Below are 20000 nucleotides of genomic sequence, written 5' to 3'. Positions count from 1 at the left end.
CCAAATGTCACCGGGGGGGGGGGAGGGATCCAGGTAGGAAAACCTGTGTCCTTCCACTCTGCAATGTGCCTGCCGCCTTCTTCCACAGTTGTGGTGGGCACATGGTGAATTGGAAGACCACAGGGGCTGCAATTGAATCCATCCTTCTGAGCTGATCACTGCTGCCTTTGAGCCTCTAGAGGAGGAGGGACAGCGGGCACATTGCAAAGCTGCCACTCTCTCTTCTGGGGAGAACCAAAAGTGACATCATGACATCACACCGGCACATCATCACCGGTACACCCCCTACCCTTACAAGCACAGATGGTGCAGGGCTTGTAATCTCCTCTTGAGACCTTAGAAAATTCACTTTTTCTTATAGACCTTCCTTAGTTTTCCCTTGAAAACTCTCCAGTTTCTTTGTCCAGGGAGAAACCCTAAAATTTGCTTGGGGTGTCCCTTGTCTTGTGATGTTGACGGCCACTGGAAACCGACCTTCCGTGCAAATTGAGGTTCAAAGCTAATGTTGCAATTCTGCAACGATCTACTGGCCTTTCACGCTAGCTCCTCTAGGAGAAAAATGAGTATACTCTCCAGGGTTGTCCCGGCCCCTGGCACCATTTAAAATAAAAACATTTGCTAAAATACACAAATTTAAAAAGGATAGAGCAAAACTATTTATTGAGGAATCTTTGGAATGTCTTGACTTTGAGAACCAGGGGGGAACTTGGTCTATGGAATGCCAATTCATAAATTGAGCTAAAACTGAATTGGAAGAACCAATTCTAGAATTAAAATCGCCAGAAATAATCAGGGAAGCCTGGGGATGAGATTTGGAAGAAACGGAAACAATCTCACCAAGATCTGACCATATATCTGGTGGGGCCAAATTCGCTAGAAATTTGCTTTCTAGAACGTCCCCATGTCTTCCTTCTTTCCTCAGCTATGAATGCGAAAAGTCCAACTACACCAACTTCAACCAGTTGTCGACAGAAATCAACTGGTAAGTGACTCTCTGCCTTTCCCAGAGACGCTTTGTGACTTGACGTGATCTGAAGGCGGTTTTTTTTGCGTGGCCAGCCCGCTCAAGTGACAGCTCCGTTTGGAAGGATCTCAGCTACCGGAGCTTGGAAAGACAATTTCTGCTGGTTAAGGAGAACCACTGACAGTCAGAGCGATCCCTCAGCTTTGTGCATGCCAAAGTCCCAGGTTGGAATAAACCCCTGCATGAAAACCTGGAGAGTTGTCCCCAGTCAGTGTCTAGCTGTGCTGAGTCAGCTGGACCAAAATCTGACTCAGCAGAACCTTTGGGCAAAAAGGCGGGGTATAAATTAATAAAATAATAATAATAATAATAACAGCAGAGATGAAAACAGAGTCTTCAGCAGCTGGTAAAGTGGTGTGTGTGTGTGTGTGTGTGTGTGTGTGTTTAAGGCTGCAATCCTAAACACACTTTCCTGGGAGTAAGTCCCATTGACTAAAATGGGACTTACTTCTGAGTACACATGCATAGGATTGGGCTCTCAGAAAACTAGGTGGGTCCTGATAGAGAGTCATTTTAAAAAGTGGGTCCCAGTGCTAAAATGTTTTGGGAACCATGAGATCGGAAAACGTAATATCTCAGGAAATTTTTGGGCCTCCTCTGGTTCCTGGGACCCCTTTTAGACCCTGGTCCTGAGAACAGTTTACCCCCTGTAGTCTGGTGTATAGGTGTAGTCTGGTGTAGAATTAAATTAAGAGATAAGAATTTAAGAAATTAAGAAATAAATTAAGGCGTCGCATGGCGTCATTGCAGGAGAATTCTGGGTAAAAGAGAACGTGCTGAGGGGGTTATGGTATAGAAAGTGAGTCTCTTCCCCACTGTGAATTTCAGCCCCCCCTAAAAGATCCCCCCAACTTTCCCACAAAGTGAGGTGTTTTGTAGTAATGCTAATTAAGACTCGAGCTTGGAAGTCCCACGTCTCCACTGAAGTTTTGGCGTTTATTTTTCTTCCACCCTCTGCAGGGATCCGATCATCTGGGTGGACCGGAACGAGTCATTGTGGGCTATACAAGTAAGTGTAGAATGGGGGGGGGGGGGAAATGAGGAAGTCAAAGGCCCATCTAGCCCAGCTTCTTGCTATCTCACGGTGTTGGTCCTCCAAGCCTTCTTGCTTCTTCTCTCCTTCCCAGGTCAGTGTAGCGATCATTAGTTTCCTGGAGACGATGCTTCTCATCTATCTCAGCTACAAGGTAAGAAGATGGTCTTGTGGGTGGGGATATGCATGCGAAAATCATTTTGAAAGGAACGCTTCGGGCTTCTGGGAGCTATTTTTTTCTGTCGGAGACTTGGGAGATCCGCAAGCAGCTCGGAGAGGCAGACCCAGTTACGCATGGACGGCTTGTACAGTAATTTACATTTGGGGGTTGCACATCAGCCATCAACAGTGTGCAGTTCTCTGCCTGCCCTCCAAACAAAGCTGGGCTGGGATTTGAACCTGGGATCCTGAAAGCCAAGGAGGGGACAAGAACAAAACAGGCGAACTATGACTTGGTAATAGCCGGTAATTGCCCGTGGAGCTATCCAAGATCTTGAAACCCTAGCCTGGGTCACTCTTTGTGCCCTGTGGGTGCCACCTTGCGGCCTGGAGAAGACAATCGCTGTGTTCCCCCCACCCACGCAGGCACTGAATGTTTGCATCAGGCATGTGCAATAAGCGACGTGAGCATTTTGCGTAGCACACAATGTTCACATAGGGCTGCGCAGTGAGCAACGGAAAGCCCCAATAAGAGATTTCTTCCTTGCCTAGGGGAATATTTGGGAGCAGATCTTTCGCGTGACCTTCATCCTTGAAATGATCAACACTGTGCCCTTCATCATCACGGTAAGGATTTGGTGACTGTTTCTTGCCTGGGGCTGCTGGGTCTGTTTCCAGCCTGGGGCTGCTGGACTTGCTGGGCTAGAAGCCAGTCCAAGGCCATCATCAAAGGACTTTATTTGATTAAAATACAAGAACACCCAGAGGTGTTGCGCCTGGAGATGTCCAGGCGCAAAGTGTACAACGATTTCAAACATAACACTTGTACAGGCATCTCTGTAAGACTTGCAGTGCCTCCAGGTGACTCAGTGAGCCAGCAAAGCCTTGCCCAGAAGCCAAGCAGTGGCTGAATACAGGGTCTTATATAGACTTAGAGCCCAATCCTATGCATGTCTGCTCAGAAGTAAGTCCCATTATAGTCAATGGGGCTGACTCCCAGGAAAGGATGGATAGGACTGCAGCCTTAGGTGTTTATTTTGGCCGAAAGTCAACCATTATGCTGTTTGGTGTGAAGCCGATCACAGACATGACCCACTGGGCCATCTCAAGACCTCCTGAGGCTACGTGCTACTTGCTGCCCCAATGATTCACCAGCCTCTGCTTCTCTCACTCCCCAATCTTCTCGCTCAGAACTCCCCCCTCCCACATTTCCTTTTCCGATGCACGGAGTGGAAGGAGGAGAGGAGGAGGCAAGTTTGCAGTCAGAGATGAGTGCCCACTATCAACCTGCTGCTTGAGGCCTGCTGCTTTAGTTGGCCTCATGGACAGGCTGGCCCTGACTAGGAGATCCTGCGTCATGTCCGTCCGTTCTCATGAACTCCCAATTTTGATTGACAAGGGAGAGGAGCAAAGAGGAGCTTCTTCTGTGCAGTCAAAATAAGCATCAGCTTTGCAAGAGCCCAGCTGCTGGCCCCACACGCTAGTGACGGCGGTCATCTTGACACGTACCATCATGTCCCTCATTAACTCCCCATGTTGAGCAATCGCAAGGCCACACCGCCACAATGGTAACACTTCCTGGTCATGCCTTTGCAGAAAGTCCTGTGTCCAACACTTGGCTCTACAGACAAGTAAGGGGGCATGACCGGAGAGTGCATCCGCGGTGACCTTAGCGACTAGCTGGTGTACGCTTTTGGTTGCCGTGTATGTTTATCTAGCTTTCCTCACCCCCGCTTCTCTTTCTCTGACCCCAGATCCTTACTCCACCAGCAGTGATGCATGCAACCACAGCTCCTTCTCCGGGCCAACTCTTTTTTCCCCCCGCACTCGAAAAGTAAAGAGGAAATAGGGAGCAGTAGAGAGGTGGACTAGAGAGTCTCTCATCTAGCTGATGAGGTGCAACTGCTGATTGCCAGAAGCAAGAAGCAAGTCAAGTTTTTCTACTACAACATAGTATTATTCATTGAAAACTGCATGTCAGATTTTTTTTTCAATTAATTTGTTCTGCCACTGTGCCTGCTAAATAAGGCAGACATAATGTACAGACGTAAGGCAGACATAATAAGGCAAAAATGTACATGCAGACATATTGCTCTTTTCACATGGCAACAGAAATACACCCCCCCCCAAGTAAACATGCATAGAACTAGGTCTGTGTTTTTTTTTCCTCCCCTAGATATTTTGGTCGCCCTTGCGGAATTTATTCATTCCAGTTTTCTTGAATTGCTGGCTGGCCAAGTATGCTTTAGAAAATATGATCGTAAGTAACCGAGGGTTGCTGTAGTCTCTCAGTAGCTAGCTCCTATCACCCAGCGTTCTCCATTGATTCTGTTTTCTGTGGACTGGATTGCCTTGGTAGATCTGATCTAATCAGATTGCCTTCAGATCATAAGAACATAAGAACAGCCCCGCTGGATCAGGCCAAAGGCCCATCTAGTCCTGCTTCCTGTATCTCACAGCGGCCCACCAAATGCCCCAGGGAGCATAAGAACATAAGAGCAGCCCCACTGGATCAGACCATAGGCCCATCTAGTCCTGCTTCCTGTATCTCATAGCGGCCCACCAAATGCCCCAGGGAGCACACCAGATGACAAGAGACCTCATCCTGGTGCCCTCCCTTTCATCCTGGTGCCCTCCCTTGGGTGGGCAGATCCTTTCCAAGATTCAGATTTCCTAGAGCTGGACGCATCTTTAAGACCACGGTCCCCTCCAGATGTTGCCAAACCTGGCCTTAGAGTCAAAATCCCAGTTCTCCAGAAATTCTGCTTCCATTTTAAAAACCAAGATTCTTGTCCATAATGTTACAAAGGTTTGTTTTATATATTTGTGATCTTTTTAGATCACCTTTCAAGCCCAATGGCTCCTAAGACCCTGGAAAAGCCTCATCCCATTAGGGTAGGCAAGGCTGGGTCCATAGAACCTATAATCCGATTGGGTCCGATTGAGCTGGGAGCTGGTGTAGTGCAGTTGCCCAACAGCCCAATACAAAACCATGATGGTGTTCCCCACTACAAGATGTTGGTGCCCCCCTCCCCACTTACCTGGAGTGCACGGAACCTCACACGATTCCAGGGCACGCTTTAAACTGTGCTTCTGAAAAACTTGAAGCACAGTTTCCAACCCCATCAAGAGTCTCAGGGAGGCTTCCACAGGGTCCTAAAGACTCAGGAGCGGCATTTTGCCCTATAGCAGGGGTGCCCAAACCCCGGCCCGGGGGCCACTTGCGGCCCTCGAGGCCTCTCAATGCGGCCCTCAGGGAATCCCCAGTCTCCAATGAAACTCTGGCCCTCTGAAGATTTGTTGGAGCCCGCTCTGGCCCAACGCAAGGGATCTCAGCGTGAGGGCAACTATTTGACCTCTCGCATGAGCTGTGGGATGAGGGCTCCCTCCACTGCTTGCTGTTTCACATCCGTGATGCAGAAGTGGCAGAAAAGGAAAGGCCAGCCTTGCTTTGTGCAAGGCCTTTTATAGGCCCTGAGCTATCGCAAGACCTTCATTCATTCATGTAAGTTCATCTTTAATATATTCATTTATGTAAACTTATGTAAATTTATTCAAATTTTAAATGTAAATTGATTCTTTTTTTCCCTGGCCCCCGACACAGTGTCAGAGAGCTGATGTGGCCCTCCTGCCAAAAACTTTGGACACCCCTGCCCTATAGGATGAGTGGGAGGTCTGCCACTGGTCAGAGCAGGGCAACAATGAAACAGGCTCCCTGGGGAGGGCAGTGGGCCTTGTTTGGGGAGGGGGTTTTTCAAGTGCTTCTTGGCCCAGTTATCAATTGTACTTTTTTTTCTTTCCAGAATGACCTACACCGAGCAATACAAAGAACCCAATCCGCCATGTTCAATCAAGTGCTCATTCTGATCTGTACGTTGTTGTGTCTGGTGTTCACGGGGTAAGCATGAGATCAAGCATGAGATCAGGTTTCTTTTAACCACCAGTCTTGCAGAGTCTCCTTGGAAAACACAGCTTCCCACCAGGAATTCCTCCTCCTCAAATGTTATCTTGGAGTTCCAAGTTCTTGGTTTCCAAACAGAACAGACGCATTAGGAAGGTGGCATCATTCAGTGTTTTTACTTCTGAATTCCTTATGGAGGGCTGTGCACGCAGCTTTCGGTTTCTTCATGGCTTTGCCTGTCTCCTGCACATGACCGGTGCAGAGGTGATGCGCTCGTGCGTTGGTTAAACACTAAGCACCATAGCAAAGCTAGTTAAGCATTTGACACTACAGCAAACCGAATCAAACACTTCGTGCCTGCACACCTTAAATAAAATCTCCAGTATGAATTATTCTGTTTGCTGGAAATATTGGGCACCGTTAACCATGTGCTGTAGGCTTGCATTAAAGTACAGAACCCAGGATGTTAGCTATGACCTAAATTCAGCATATAATGGGCAAGATCTGGGAATGTGTCCTGAAATTACAAAACAAATTGGATACCCAATTCCCAGAAAAGAGAGTCTGTTGATAGAAAAACTGTTTCTAGCGGTTTCAGTTTTGGCTGGACGTGTGGCAGTGCAAGCGATTGATTGATTGATCGATCGATTGATCGATTGATCGATCGATTGATCGATTGATCGATCTGAAATGATAGAAAGGGACAAGAATTACCATGAACAAGGACTGGATTGACTAGTTTAAAAAGTTGCATTGGTACAATATTGAAATGTTGGAAGGAATCATTCTGTGCTGGATCAAAATATTAATTTGGCAATATTTGTATATGGATTTAGAGGTTACCTGTGTATAAGCAAATAGCTGAACCTTGGTATCCACAGGGGATCTGTTCCTGGACCTCCCGCGGATCCCCAAACTTGCGGATAGGCAAATCCATTGGTCGGTCTGTTACCTCCTCATTAGGACTGGAGATGTTCTCCGACTGCACCTGGGGGTGTTCTGAGACCACACGTGGCTTTGGCAGGCCTCAGAAAGGCCTCCCAAAGCATCCGGGAAAGCACTTCCAGTTTCCCTAAAAATCAGAAGTGCCTTTCCAACACCTCTGGAGGCTTATGACAGCTCAGATCCGGCCCTCCGCCATGGGTTCAGAACCCACAGTGAGTTAAATCCACAGGTCCTGAATTCACTGATTAGGAGGCTAGACTGGCCTGGACGCCTTTAAAAGGGGATTGGACAAGTTTCTGGAGGAAAAATCCATTACGGGGTACAAGCCATGATGTGTATGTGCAACCTCCTGATTTTTGAAATGGGCTATGTCAGAATGCCAGATGCAAGGGAGGGCACCAGGATGAGGTCTCTTGTGATCTGGTGTGCTCCCTGGGGCATTTGGTGGGCCACTGTGAGATCCAGGAAGCTGGACTAGATGGGCCTCTGGCCTGATCCAGTGGGGCTGCTCTTATGTTCTTATGCTCCCTGGGGCATTTGGTGGGCCGCTGTGAGATCCAGGAAGCTGGACTAGATGGGCCTATAGCCTGATCCAGTGGGGCTGTTCTTATGTTCTTATGGACCCGCAGTGTGCTTTTAAAGAACACTGCAAAAAAATTGTCAGGAATTGTATGTTCGAAGGCCTCAAAAACCCATTTGTGCAGTTGTTTGCCCAAGTTCAGGAGCACATGGGTGCATCAGAGCGTCAGTTCCGGTCATGGTGCCCTGATGATGGGGTGCCTCCCACAGGTAGGCTCACCTGGTGTGGAATTAGATGTTTTTTAAGGGCCAAATGAGGTTATGTTTTTTCCTTGGGACTTTTAAGATGTTTAAGCTGACAGTGTTTATTCAGTTGCTAAGCTGGGATTGTCTGTCAGTTGTAATAATTTTTTGTCTGATGGTGTTGACGTTGTTTTTTAAAAAAATCAAGTCACCGTAAAGCATTTTGCTTGAAGATCAGAGTCGCGAGAAGTTGCCGCAAACAAAAACACGGCATAAAATTCCGCTGGAAAATCCATCCTCGTCGCAATGACATTTTTTGCGTCTCTTGTCTGGACAATATTCAGCAGTACACGTGCCCATCAATAAAGCCTCCCGTTGCAAGAACGTGATGTGATCCTTTAAAAAAAAATTTTTTTTATTATTTTCCATAATAAAAACAAACAACAAATATAAACAAACACAAACTCAATACACAACACACACACAAAATGAACACAGAAACACACCGTTGGAGGGTGCAAGCAATCATATATCAATATATCTAATCAATCAATACATATCTTCTAATTTTGTTCCTCTTCTAGCTTAGCCTCTTAATATCATTTATCTATCATATCATATCCTATATAATATATCAGGTATGCAATATATTCGTCTAAATGCCCTGTCTTATACATCTACAACTTCATTTTCAACCAAGCATAAAATGGTCTCCATTGCTCTATCTGCGTCAATTTGCACTATTGATCCAAAATCTCTGTAAGCCTATCCATTTCCGCCAAATTCATTATTTTCTCTATTAATTCTTCTTTCATTGGAATTTTAATATCTTTCCAGTATCTAACATATAAAATCCTTGCAGCAGTTAATATCATAGTAACTAAATACACGTCATTTTCTTTATCTATAATACCTAAGGTAATATTAAGCAAAATTAACTCTGGTTTCAGCGATATCGCAAATCCAACAATCTCTTGTATTGAATTCCTTACCATTTTCCAATATACTTGCATTTTTTTTACATGTCCAGCACATATGATAAAACTTCCCTTCTACACATGTACACTTCCAACAATTTTTTTGATATGTTCCAATTCATTTTTACCAGTTTTACTGGTGTCATGTACCATCTATAAAACATTTTATATACATTTTATATAAATGTGAAAGTTTTAAATTCCGTTTTTTCATTTCTCATCTCATCTTTCATCACTGTACTCAAAAAATTTTCTGCTTTCATTGTTGAATTTATATTATATCTCCGTGACTGGAATTGAAAAAAACATACCTTCCAGGAGAAGCCGTCTATATGGTATTTGCTTTCCTCTTAAGAATTTTGCTAGCTCTTCATATTCTTTTCTCTTCTTTCTCACTCTCCATGGGACATGTCTCAGGATTTTCACTTTGCTACCCTCCACCATCCATCCCTTTTCCTGTGAGATCTTCAATATTTTATCTCTTTAAAAAGTTCTGATGAATTTCACATGGATTCCTCTTGGTAGTTCATGAACGTGATGTGAACCTAATTGCTTTTGGAAGAAAGCCTAATTAAATGGAGCTTATTTCTTGCATCTAAGTCATGATTAATCTTCTTAAATTGATCAATTAAGGAGATATGTCGTGGCTGCCTGAACTTGATCTTTTATTGCAATGAATCAATTACGGACCAGCGAAACTTCTAGGTACAGATGTGATCGGAGGCAGGAATGGAAAATAAACTTTAGAAGCAGAGGCGTGGCTAAAGGGGGGCAGTTGCGTAGCTGCTGGGGGGGGTCACAGGACTCCGGGTGACACCTCCTGATTTTAGAAATGAGCTCTGTCAGAATGCCAGATGCAAGGGAGGGCACCAGGATGAGGTCTCTTGTGATCTGGTGTGCTCCCTGGGGCATTTGGTGGGCTGCTGTGAGATACAGGAAGCTGGACTAGATGGGCCTATGGCCTGATCCAGTGGGACTGCTCTTATGCTCCCTGGGGCATTTGGTGGGCCGCTGTGAGATACAGGAAGCTGGACTAGATGGGCCTCTGGCCTGATCCAGTGGGGCTGCTCTTATGCTCCCTGGGGCATTTGGTGGGCTGCTGTGAGATACAGGAAGCTGGACTAGATGGGCCTATGGCCTGATCCAGTGGGACTGCTCTTATGCTCCCTGGGGCATTTGGTGGGCTGCTGTGAGATACAGGAAGTTGGACTAGATGGGCCTCTGGCCTGATCCAGTGGGGCTGCTCTTATGTTCTTATGCTCCCTGGGGCATTTGGTGGGCTGCTGTGTGATACAGGAAGCTGGACTAGATGGTCCTATGGCCTGATCCAGTGGGGCTGTTCTTCTGTTCTTATGCTCCCTGGGGCATTTGGTGGGCCGCTGTGAGATACAGGAAGCTGGACTAGATGGGCCTCTGGCCTGATCCAGTGGGGCTCTTCTTATGTTCTCTGCTTGAAGATCTCCAGTGAGGGAGCTTTTTTTAAGCTAAAAATTGCGTACTGTGGGGGGGCATGGGGCGCTCAGGATTAAAATCCCAGCAGGGCAAAATATTAAAGCCCTCCTCTCCATTGATGCAGTTTGGTCATGTTTTCCAGCCCGCCCCACCCCCAGCTATTTATACACAACTCTGACCTGCCACTGAATCACTTTACACAATTAGCCACTTAGCAAGTTTAAGGGTCAAACTAGCTGGTGGAAATCTCTCCCAAGGTCCTTCCCCGAACATTTTTCCCTCGACCCACTTTGTTACCACTTGGACAAATTCTCATTTTCAAAAGGGTGCGAGAGGCTCTAATTAGATCGCTTGCAAAGGCTTACTAAAGCTGGCGCATGTTGGGTGCTTTTTTGCGGTTCAGTGCTCAGGAAGAGACGTGTTGAAGGAACATCCCCGTTTCATGGCAGTAATTGGCTGTGGGTCAAGGAGGCCTTGTTGCGGAGAGCTTAGCTGAAGGTGGTTTGGAAGATCTGAAGGCTTGATTGCAGCAAGTTCCGCCCTAATTGTCTGGTGGAGAGAGTCGCTGACACGGCAGTCGTTTCCATGGAACACTATCCTAGTGCAGTGCATCCCAAAATGTGGGCCGTGACCCACTGGTGGGTCAAAGCCTAAGCACAGTGGGGCGTGATCTGTCCCCACTCAGACTGCCCTTGCACCAGTTTGACTCTAAATAGGAGCCGTTCCAGAAGGTTTATTACTTACTGGAGCCTTTGGAGGTCATTCTTGGCCTGTTGACCACAGAGTTGACTACAGAGTGGGCTGTTTCTGGTTTGCTTCCAAAAACCAGATGTGGTTTATGGAGGCTTCTGAGGGCCATTCTGCAGAGTGGGGCCACTGGACCGGGAGAGGCCTCCAGCACAGCTGAGAGCATCGTGACCCACCGTAGGTAGGGTGAGGTAGGTCACGGCACAGCAAAGTTTGGGAATCCCTGCCCTAGCGTATTGCACCCTTAAAGCCCTCAACATCTCAGTGGCTGTATCACAGCTCCCTTTGGGCATGATGTTGGCCTTGGATCTAACATCAAGTGCCATGCTACATCTGTGGCTTTCAGAGACATTCCAAGGATGTTCGTGGAGGAAAAGTCCATTGACATCTATAACAGCTTAGCGGAACCTCAATTTCCAGGGGCAGTGTTGCTTTCTGTCTCAGCTGCTGAGGACAAATGGGGAGGGGGAGAGAGAGCTCTTGTCTTCTGGTGGGTAGACAATTTGATTTTTTCTTTTTAACCCAGCAAGGCTCAAAAGTTCTTTTTAGTGGTGGTGGTTCAGTGGAGCTTCCATAGATGAATCAAACGCTGGGTCAAGAAATAGTTTCTTTTGCCTGCTCCGTCTCTCCCGACACTCAATCTTAGTGGATGTTCCCTGGTTCTGGTGTTGTGGGAGAGAGTAAAGAACGTCCCTCTGTCAACCCTATTCATCCCTTGCCTAATTTTATCCTTCTCTGCTTTCCAGAACCTGTGGCATCCAGCACTTGGAAAGGGCCGGTGAGAACCTCTCCCTCTTCAAATCCTTTTATTTCTGCATCGTCACCTTCTCCACCGTGGGCTACGGCGACGTCACGCCCAAGATCTGGCCCTCCCAGCTCCTGGTGGTGATAATGATTTGTGTGGCCTTGGTGGTTCTGCCCCTGCAGGTAAGGCCGCAGCCACAAGAAAGGTATATAGCCCGTTCCCGCCAACCTGAAATTCACTGCATGTGCGTTCTCTTTTCTGCGGGGCGCAAAACCGCCGCTCGCTTCTCTGTGTGCGTGGGCTGGGAAGCTCTGCCCCAGAGTGTGGCCGAAGCAACCTCAGAGTGACAGAGCGTAGTTCACAGTGATGGTTTACGAGCTGACGTGGTCCATCAAGGGGATACCCAGTGGGTTACCAGACCTTTTGAAGCAGAGATGAGTCATCTGGGTAATTTACTGGGGTGGGGGGGGCTTGCAATTTTTCCACTCTCTGAGAACTGTCACAGAACCGCCAAGCTGTCAGACGCCTTGAGCAGGGAGGGAGCAAAACAACGGTTGCCTTTTCTCCACACACTCTTGTCCGCTGGGATTCCTTGCTTACAGTTCTAGCTACTTTTTCTGGATTTTTCTGAGAGGGAGTGGAAGCTTGTCAGAGGTGAAGGCAGAGCCCTCGGGTCTCAACACCGTGTCATCTGTTCCGGGAATCGCTGTTCCTTCACGATCAGTGTGTGGAGGTGGCCTATGGTCACTCGGTGCTGAAGAAGTGCGCTCTGCGCATGCTCAGTGCGTGTGCACTGAGCGGTAGGTTTTATTGTACCGCTTTAGACTGCGTGCGATGGATTTGGCTGTGGGCAGGTCCCCCCCGTCTGAGCAAAGCAATATCATTTAGCATTACGCGGGGGGGGAAATCTGGGGAAAAAAGCAGCCCCTCTAGGTAGCACCGTAACACGTGTTTTGCGGAGAAGAGGCAAAGCAAAGAACGCCATCTGTCCATCTCTCAGGGATGCTAGACTCAACTGCATTGAGCAGGGGTTTGGACTAGGTGACCTCCAATGTCCCTACGATCTCTAGTATTCTGTGTTAAGGTAGGCCAATGGTCTATCCCCACTTTTTGGCTTATGAGAACTCCAAAAATCTGCCCCCAGGTTCTCCAAGGAGAACGCTCATCCCAGTTGGAGGAAAGAAGGCTGGTGTTATTAGCTGTTACCAAAAAGGGCTGTTTTGTTTAGGGGAATTAGTATACTACCCTTTTGGGAAACTTCAGGATCACAGGCTAGATAACAAGACGGCGTAATGCAGAGAAAATTCCTTTTTTGCTTAAAAGGGAGACAGAGAAAGACAACTTTCAGTACAAGATTATATTTTTATTACAAAGCACACAGGTAAACATATATATTGGCAACCTTCAGTCTCGAAAGACTCTGGTATCGCGCTCTGAAAGGTGGTTCTGGAACAGCGTCTAGTGTGGCTGAAAAGGCCAATCCGGGAGTGACAATCCCTTCCACACCGGGAGCAAATGCAGTCTGTCCCTGGTCTGTCTCCCTGGCTGTGGGCCTTCCTTCTTTGCCTCTTTGCCTCAGACTGTTGGCCAAGTGTCTCTTCAAACTGGGAAAGGCCATGCTGCACAGCCTGCCTCCAAGCGGGCCGCTCAGAGGCCAGGGTTTCCCACTTGTTGAGGTAAACATAATGCACATGAAAAATGATGAGCCTTGATCTTAGTACTTGCATCTAGTGTACCTAGCTTATGGTGGTTGCATGTAGAGTGTATTTGGTGCACCCGAGAAGATTAGAAAAAGGGAAATTTGTAGGGAAGGATTTTAGGGGTCCCTGGTCTGTTCTAAACCCAGTTGCTAACTAAAGATGGGGAGAGGAGGGGAGAAATAGATGGGAAAGAAGGAAGGGAAAGAATTTCAGATGCATATAGTTACCTGTCCTGAAAAGCAGTTGGATGGGGGCGGGGTGGAGAGTCCTATGGAGAACCCTCTGCCTTGGAAGGGCAGCCAGAGAGAGCGAGCATGTGGCGAAGCTCTCTCTTAAAAGGGTTTTTGCTGACCTGGATGCTGACCTGGATGTGTCCCAGAGCTGATCTGGATGCGCTTGCTCACTACACACAGTGGGGTACTTGGAGTATGTAAAACAGGGGTGCTCAATAGGTGGATCGCAATCTACCGGTAGATCGCGAGGCAAAATGAGTAGATCGCGGAGCCCTGTCTCTCCAAACTGTTAATATGTCAGTTTCGTCTAGTGTCTAGTGACGAAACTGACATATTTAGCTGACACTAAACTGACACTGAAACTGACACTTTAGCTGCTCTTCAGGCAGGCAGCAGCAAAACTGACGAAACTGACTAGACTCCAGCAGGGGCTCCATACATTAAAGGGGGTGTCTGTCAGATGCTTCCTTCCCCCCCGGTAGATCTCCGGGCCTTGCTGGGTTTCAAAGTAGCTCTCGAGCCAAAAAAGTGTGAGCACCCCTGATGTAAAACAATGAAAGGATCAGGAAGTCAGTTATCAGCAATGGCTGGCTTCCTATGTGGGGGGAACTTGGCCAACCCCTGAAGGCAGTTTGCATACGGTACTTAAGCAGTGATTAAGTTAAACAATGCAATGATTTCCTCTTCCAGACTTGTTAACCAGCAGCTTGTGACTTGACCTGAACTTGGTCTGTGTGAGAAGTTTAATGTGTTTGCATAACAGTGACTGGATTAGGAGACACTTGAACCATGATTTACTCTTACTTGCCCCTGGCGAGATGGCTGTAAGATGCCATGAGCTCGTGGCCTGTATGTTGAGGTTTGGCCTGCATGATATTTCAGTCCATAACCAGACATAAAATCACAACTAAAAGGAAAAAGGGGATTTTCACGTAACATAGCTGTGCCCCAGCCTCTGTTTCTGAGTAGAGCATCCCTCGTCCACAGTTTGAGGAACTCGTGTACCTGTGGATGGAGCGGCAGAAATCAGGAGGGAACTACAGTCGACACCGGGCCCAGACAGAGAAGCACGTGGTCCTTTGTGTCAGCTCCCTCAAGATTGACCTGCTCATGGACTTCCTCAATGAATTCTACGCTCATCCGAGGCTGCAGGTGAAGTCTGGTCCTATATACAAGTCTGGTTCCTCCTTATCCGTGGGCTCAGCATCCCCAGATTTGACTCGATGCAGATGCAGTGAAATAAACTGTGTTGAAATATCTCTATTCTATCAAGAGTTATAGCCAAAAAACTAGTGGTGCGACCATCCTCCCTGTGCACATCACCTCGTGTCGCCCACACCCCCCTAGTAACACCACTGGTTGGGTTCCTATTTTTTATTGGTCTGGATTTTGAAGTCCCCCAAGATTTTTGACCTGCTCGGTTTCTAACACCTTCTAAGGCATGCGCTCCCAGCATTCCTTGAGGGCTGTTCTTCCATATCTCTTGCACAAATTCCAGGGGAGCATCGCGGTGACTTTATGGTGGGGATTCTTGCCGTCACTCTGTGTGATTTTGCTGCCTCCACTTGCAGTTGTATTGATATCGTGATGCTGCTTTTGCACTGGGATAGGTGGTTGGCAACCTTCAGTCTTGAAAGACTATGGTCTAAGCCTACAGCACCCGGTATTCCCAGGCGGTCTCCCATCCAAGTACTAACCAGGCCTGACCCTGCTTAGCTTCCAAGATCAGACAAGATCAGGAGATAGTGTTCAGTATAGGGAGATGGTTGGCAACCTTCAGTCTTGAAAGACTATGGTCTAAGCCTACAGCACCCGGTATTCCCAGGCGGTCTCCCATCCAAGTACTAACCAGGCCTGAACCTGCTTAGCTTCCGAGATCATGGTATAAGCCTACAGTGCCCGGTATTCCCAGGCGGTCTCCCATCCAAGTACTGACCAGGCCTGACCCTGCTTAGCTTCCGAGATCATGGTATAAGCCTACAGCACCCGGTATTCCCAAGCGGTCTCCCATCCAAGTACTAACCAGGCCTGACCCTGCTTAGCTTCTGAGATCAGATGAGATCGGGCATGTACCTCAGTAGGACGCAACGGATTCCAGATCTTTTTTCCCCCTAGGATCTCCAGGTGGGAAGCACCTGTGGATTGACTTAGCAGAAAACAGGTTCACGCATCCTGACGTGCCTAGGTTTCTTTTACAGGATTACTATGTGGTGATCCTTTGTCCAACAGAGATGGATATTCAGGTGCGGCGGGTCCTGCAGATTCCACTGTGGTCTCAGCGGGTGATCTACCTTCAGGGATCTGCCCTGAAGGACCAGGATCTCATGAGAGCCAAGTAAGTCGGATTCACCATCTGGCCAGGGGAACTCTGTGTGACTCCAAAGTTTGCTCATTCATTTCAACTGAGGTTCATTCTCCCACATCTTTCAGAGCTTCTTTCATAGGGTGTGGGGGGGGGATTCCTCTTTCTTTTGAGAGGGACTCACGGCACAAGCCTAGACGTGTCTACTTAAAAATAAGTCCCGCTGTGTGTCGTGAGGCTTCCTCGTTGGAAAGTCTGCATAGGACTGCCGCCTTAGCCACCAGTCAGGTTGTACCTAGTTCGAATTTTGCATCTGCTGGGCATGCATTAAGTAGGCATAGACCAGCCACTCCCAGGTCCTAATCCTGCCCCAGTTATATGGTAGTTGCTTTGCAGACATGAAGGTCACTGCCAGATACAAAACTGTATACATGCGTAGATCAATGAACAAATATCTCCCATGGATCCATGGCCAAGAAGGGGTCCAGATCCCAGACCAAGAAGTAATCCTATGCATGTTTACTCCGAAGTCCCATTGTAATCAATAGGGCTTACTCCTAGATAAGTATGCGTAGGATTGTAGCCTTAATTAATTGAGACAGAGAGAGACAGAGAGAGATTATAGTTGGCCCTTGTCATTTGTGCTTTCGGCACCTATGGATTTGATTCACCATAGGTGCCGACCCTGTGTCTGAAGGATCTCAGAATATCTCCTGACACAACTAGAAGGTGCTTCCGGTCACATCCAGGAGGTCCTTGTAGGGCTTGCCGTGAACCCCAGTATCCACAGAAAACGGTATCATAAGAACATAAGAACAGCCCCACTGGATCAGGCCATAGGCCCATCTAGTCCAGCTTCCTGTATCTCACAGCAGCCCACCAAATGCCCCAGGAAGCATAAGAACATAAGAACAGCCCCACTGGATCAGGCCATAGGCCCATCAAGTCCAACTTCCTGGATCTCACAGCGGCCCACCAGATGCCCCAGGGAGCATAAGAACATAAGAGCAGCCCCACTGGATCAGGCCATAGGCCCATCTAGTCCAGCTTCCTGTATCTCACAGCGGCCCACCAAATGCCCCAGGGAGCATAAGAACATAAGAGCAGCCCCACTGGATCAGGCCATAGGCCCATCTAGTCCAGCTTCCTGTATCTCACAGCGGCCCACCAAATGCCCCAGGGAGCATAAGAACATAAAAGCAGCCCCCCTGGATCAGGCCATAGGCCCATTTAGTCCAGCTTCCTGGATCTCACAGCGGCCCACCTAATGCCCCAGAGAGCATAAGAACATAAGAACAGCCCCACTGGATCAGGCCATCGGCCCACCTAGTCCAGCTTCCTGTATCTCACAGTGGCCCACCAATTGCCCCAGGGAGCACACCGGATAACAAGAGACCTGCATCCTGGTGCCCTCCCTTGCATCTGACATAGCCCATTTCTAAAATCAGGAGGTTGCACATACGCATCATGGCTTGTAACCCGTAATGGATTTTTCCTCCAGAAACTTGTCCAATCCCCTTTTAAAGGCATCCAGGCCAGATGCCGTCACCACCTCCTGTGGCAAGGAGTTCCACAGACCAACCACAGGCTGAGTAAAGAAATATTTTCTTTGGTCTGTCCTAACCCTCCCAACACGCAATTTTAGTGGATGTCCCCAGGTTCTGGTGTTATGTGAGAGTGTAAAGAGCATCTCCCTATCCACTCTGTCCATCGCCTGCATAATTTTGTATGTCTCAATCATGTCCCCCCTCAGACATCTCTTTTCTAGGCTGAAGAGGCCCAAACGCCAAAGCCTTTCCTCATAAGGAAGGTGCCCCAGCCCAGCAATCATCTTAGTCACTCTCTTTTGCACCTTTTCTACTTCCTGGAACAGATTCCACGCTGGTACCAAGAGCCCACTGTAAAGAACCATCTACGCGGATGGCACTTTGCAGAGAGCAGGTCCCTGCCCCAGAGAGCTTGCAGTCTAAAACGTTGGCTGTGTTTGATAGAATCTCTTACGCTTTCAGGATGGACAACGGAGAGGCCTGTTTCATCCTGAGCAGCCGGAACGAGGTGGACCGCACAGCCGCTGTAAGTGGGGGTTGGCTGGGTCCTTGCGGTGAAGGATGGCTCCTCTTTGGTGTGGGCTGTTAGTTCATTGGTGTTCTCTTTCCGTTAGGATCATCAAACCATCCTGAGGGCCTGGGCGGTGAAAGACTTTGCTCCAAACTGTCCCCTCTACGTTCAGATCCTCAAACCGGAAAATAAGTTTCATGTGAAATTTGCAGGTAGGTACCTTTGTATACCATTGCTTGTCTTCGCTCGTTGGTGGGGTCTTGGCTTGGCAGCAGGTGGCTTGGCTTGCTGGCAGGGGTCTTCACTGGTTAGCTGGTGCCTTCACCTGTTTTCACAGGTGTGCCCTCGCTTGCAAAATTATGCAGGGGGATGGATAAAGTGGATAGTAGGGTGTTATCTTTCCTCTCACACAACACCAGAACCAGGGGACAGCCACAAAAATTGAGTGGTTAGGACAGGCAAAAGAAACTCTTTACCCAGTGTGTATTTAGTCTGTGGAACTCCTTGCCACAGGTTGCGGTGATGGCATCTAACCTGAATTCTAACAGAATTGGACAGATTTCTGGAGGATTGTCTTGACTTATTGGCAGGTGTTTTTACTGGTTGGCAGGTGCCTTGGCTTCCCAGCAGGTGTATTGGCTTCTTGGTTGGTGACTTCACTTGCCTTTACCTGTAGGCCAGTGTGTGTTTACAACCAAATTTAGGAGTCACATCCAGCACGTTGCCTGCTTTCGTGAGCTATGCCTCTTTTTCGAAAGGGTGGCTGAGGATTTAAGGGAGCTTGTCGGAGAGCCTGTGGGGAACCCGGACTGTGGTTTTCCCCGAGCAAGCAACTGATCGTTCTCTTGGGGAATTAATGCAGTTCAACCTTTCCATACTTCCCTCCTCTTCTTGGAGGTCCATCTTTGGACCAAACAGAACATCCGCCTGTTCTGTTTACTTCATCACACTCTTCACTGCTCCCGGGAAAGCTTTTGATTTTTCTTATCAGCCCAAAACATTGACGGTAAAGACTGAAAATAAGATTTTTCCCCCCTGCTGTGCCGAATCAAATGGAAGAGGAGACGGCACCGAAAACAGCCAGCGTTTGGGCCTCCTGTGTGGGGCTTAGCCGTCGGAGCGGACCACTTGCTGGCTCCAATCCCTGCATGGTGGAGACGTCCGCGTGGGATAGAAGCGAAGAAATGTTTGGTTTGCTTAATGTTTCCATAAACCAAAGGAGCAGAACTGGCTGGTATGGAAACCGTGTAAGAAATTCAGGTTGGGGGTGGGGGAAACACAGCAGATTTTCCCAGAATGCCCTGCAAAATGGTGCTACAGAACTATGTAGCATATTTCTGGGGGCATTTGGGGGGGGTGAATGGCAGCCACTATTTGCCAGGCAAGGTGCTGCCACCGCGGGGGGGGGGGATACGCACCAGGGAACCTGCCCCCTCAATTTTGAACCAGAAGTTCTCAGCTGAGAACGGATGACCTCTCCTTAGATGGGGAACCTGCCACGGAGCTGTAGTTAACCTTGTTAAAATGAAATGGGTCGGGTGACTTTCGCGTGACTCCTGATTTCAGTCGTCTAGGGAGGGGGCAGTGTGGTGTAGTGGTTAGGTTGACTCCACACTGTGTTTCGTTCTTAGGGGCTGCCTTGGTTTCCCCCAGAATGATATTGGATGATGGTGAGGTCACTGGGCCTCTGAGGAATTTTATCAGGGGTACAAAGTTTCTTTTGGGCCTCCTTCCCAAAGTGGGAGGGGGGGGGCAAAACGATTCTCCATTGAATTGCACTGTAGGTATTCGCCTATAAGGAGAGATAAGCTAAGATCATCTCCTTGCCTTATCTGCGAGGTTGCTCAGGGCTGTTTCACACCTTGCGTGTTCTTTCAATTTCTTTCTGGGGTTGCTTTCTCCCCCAGAAATTTGTGTGTGTTTTCACTTGCGGTCTCGCTGCATTGTGGTTTATAGAGTCTT

At 48.0% G+C, this 20000-nt stretch overlaps 1 protein-coding gene across 1 annotated transcript in view; it reads left to right on the top strand.

Annotated features, from left to right (window-relative positions):
- Positions 1 to 20000, top strand: part of LOC136636095 (potassium channel subfamily T member 1) — an 80193-nt gene that overhangs the window by 27020 nt on the left and 33173 nt on the right. The window contains exons 5-15 of the mRNA XM_066611110.1: positions 923 to 982; positions 1985 to 2033; positions 2152 to 2211; positions 2769 to 2843; positions 4393 to 4476; positions 6020 to 6114; positions 11747 to 11927; positions 14666 to 14830; positions 15877 to 16013; positions 17990 to 18053; positions 18142 to 18250. Coding sequence (XP_066467207.1) covers positions 923 to 982; positions 1985 to 2033; positions 2152 to 2211; positions 2769 to 2843; positions 4393 to 4476; positions 6020 to 6114; positions 11747 to 11927; positions 14666 to 14830; positions 15877 to 16013; positions 17990 to 18053; positions 18142 to 18250 — 1079 coding nt within the window. The remainder of the gene's footprint in view (positions 1 to 922; positions 983 to 1984; positions 2034 to 2151; positions 2212 to 2768; positions 2844 to 4392; positions 4477 to 6019; positions 6115 to 11746; positions 11928 to 14665; positions 14831 to 15876; positions 16014 to 17989; positions 18054 to 18141; positions 18251 to 20000) is intronic.

Source organism: Tiliqua scincoides, unplaced genomic scaffold (genome assembly GCF_035046505.1).
Source record: "Tiliqua scincoides isolate rTilSci1 unplaced genomic scaffold, rTilSci1.hap2 HAP2_SCAFFOLD_88, whole genome shotgun sequence".
Lineage (NCBI taxonomy): Eukaryota > Metazoa > Chordata > Lepidosauria > Squamata > Scincidae > Tiliqua > Tiliqua scincoides.
The sequence above is the reverse complement of the archived record's forward strand: the minus strand, read 5'-3'. Positions and strand labels throughout refer to the sequence as shown.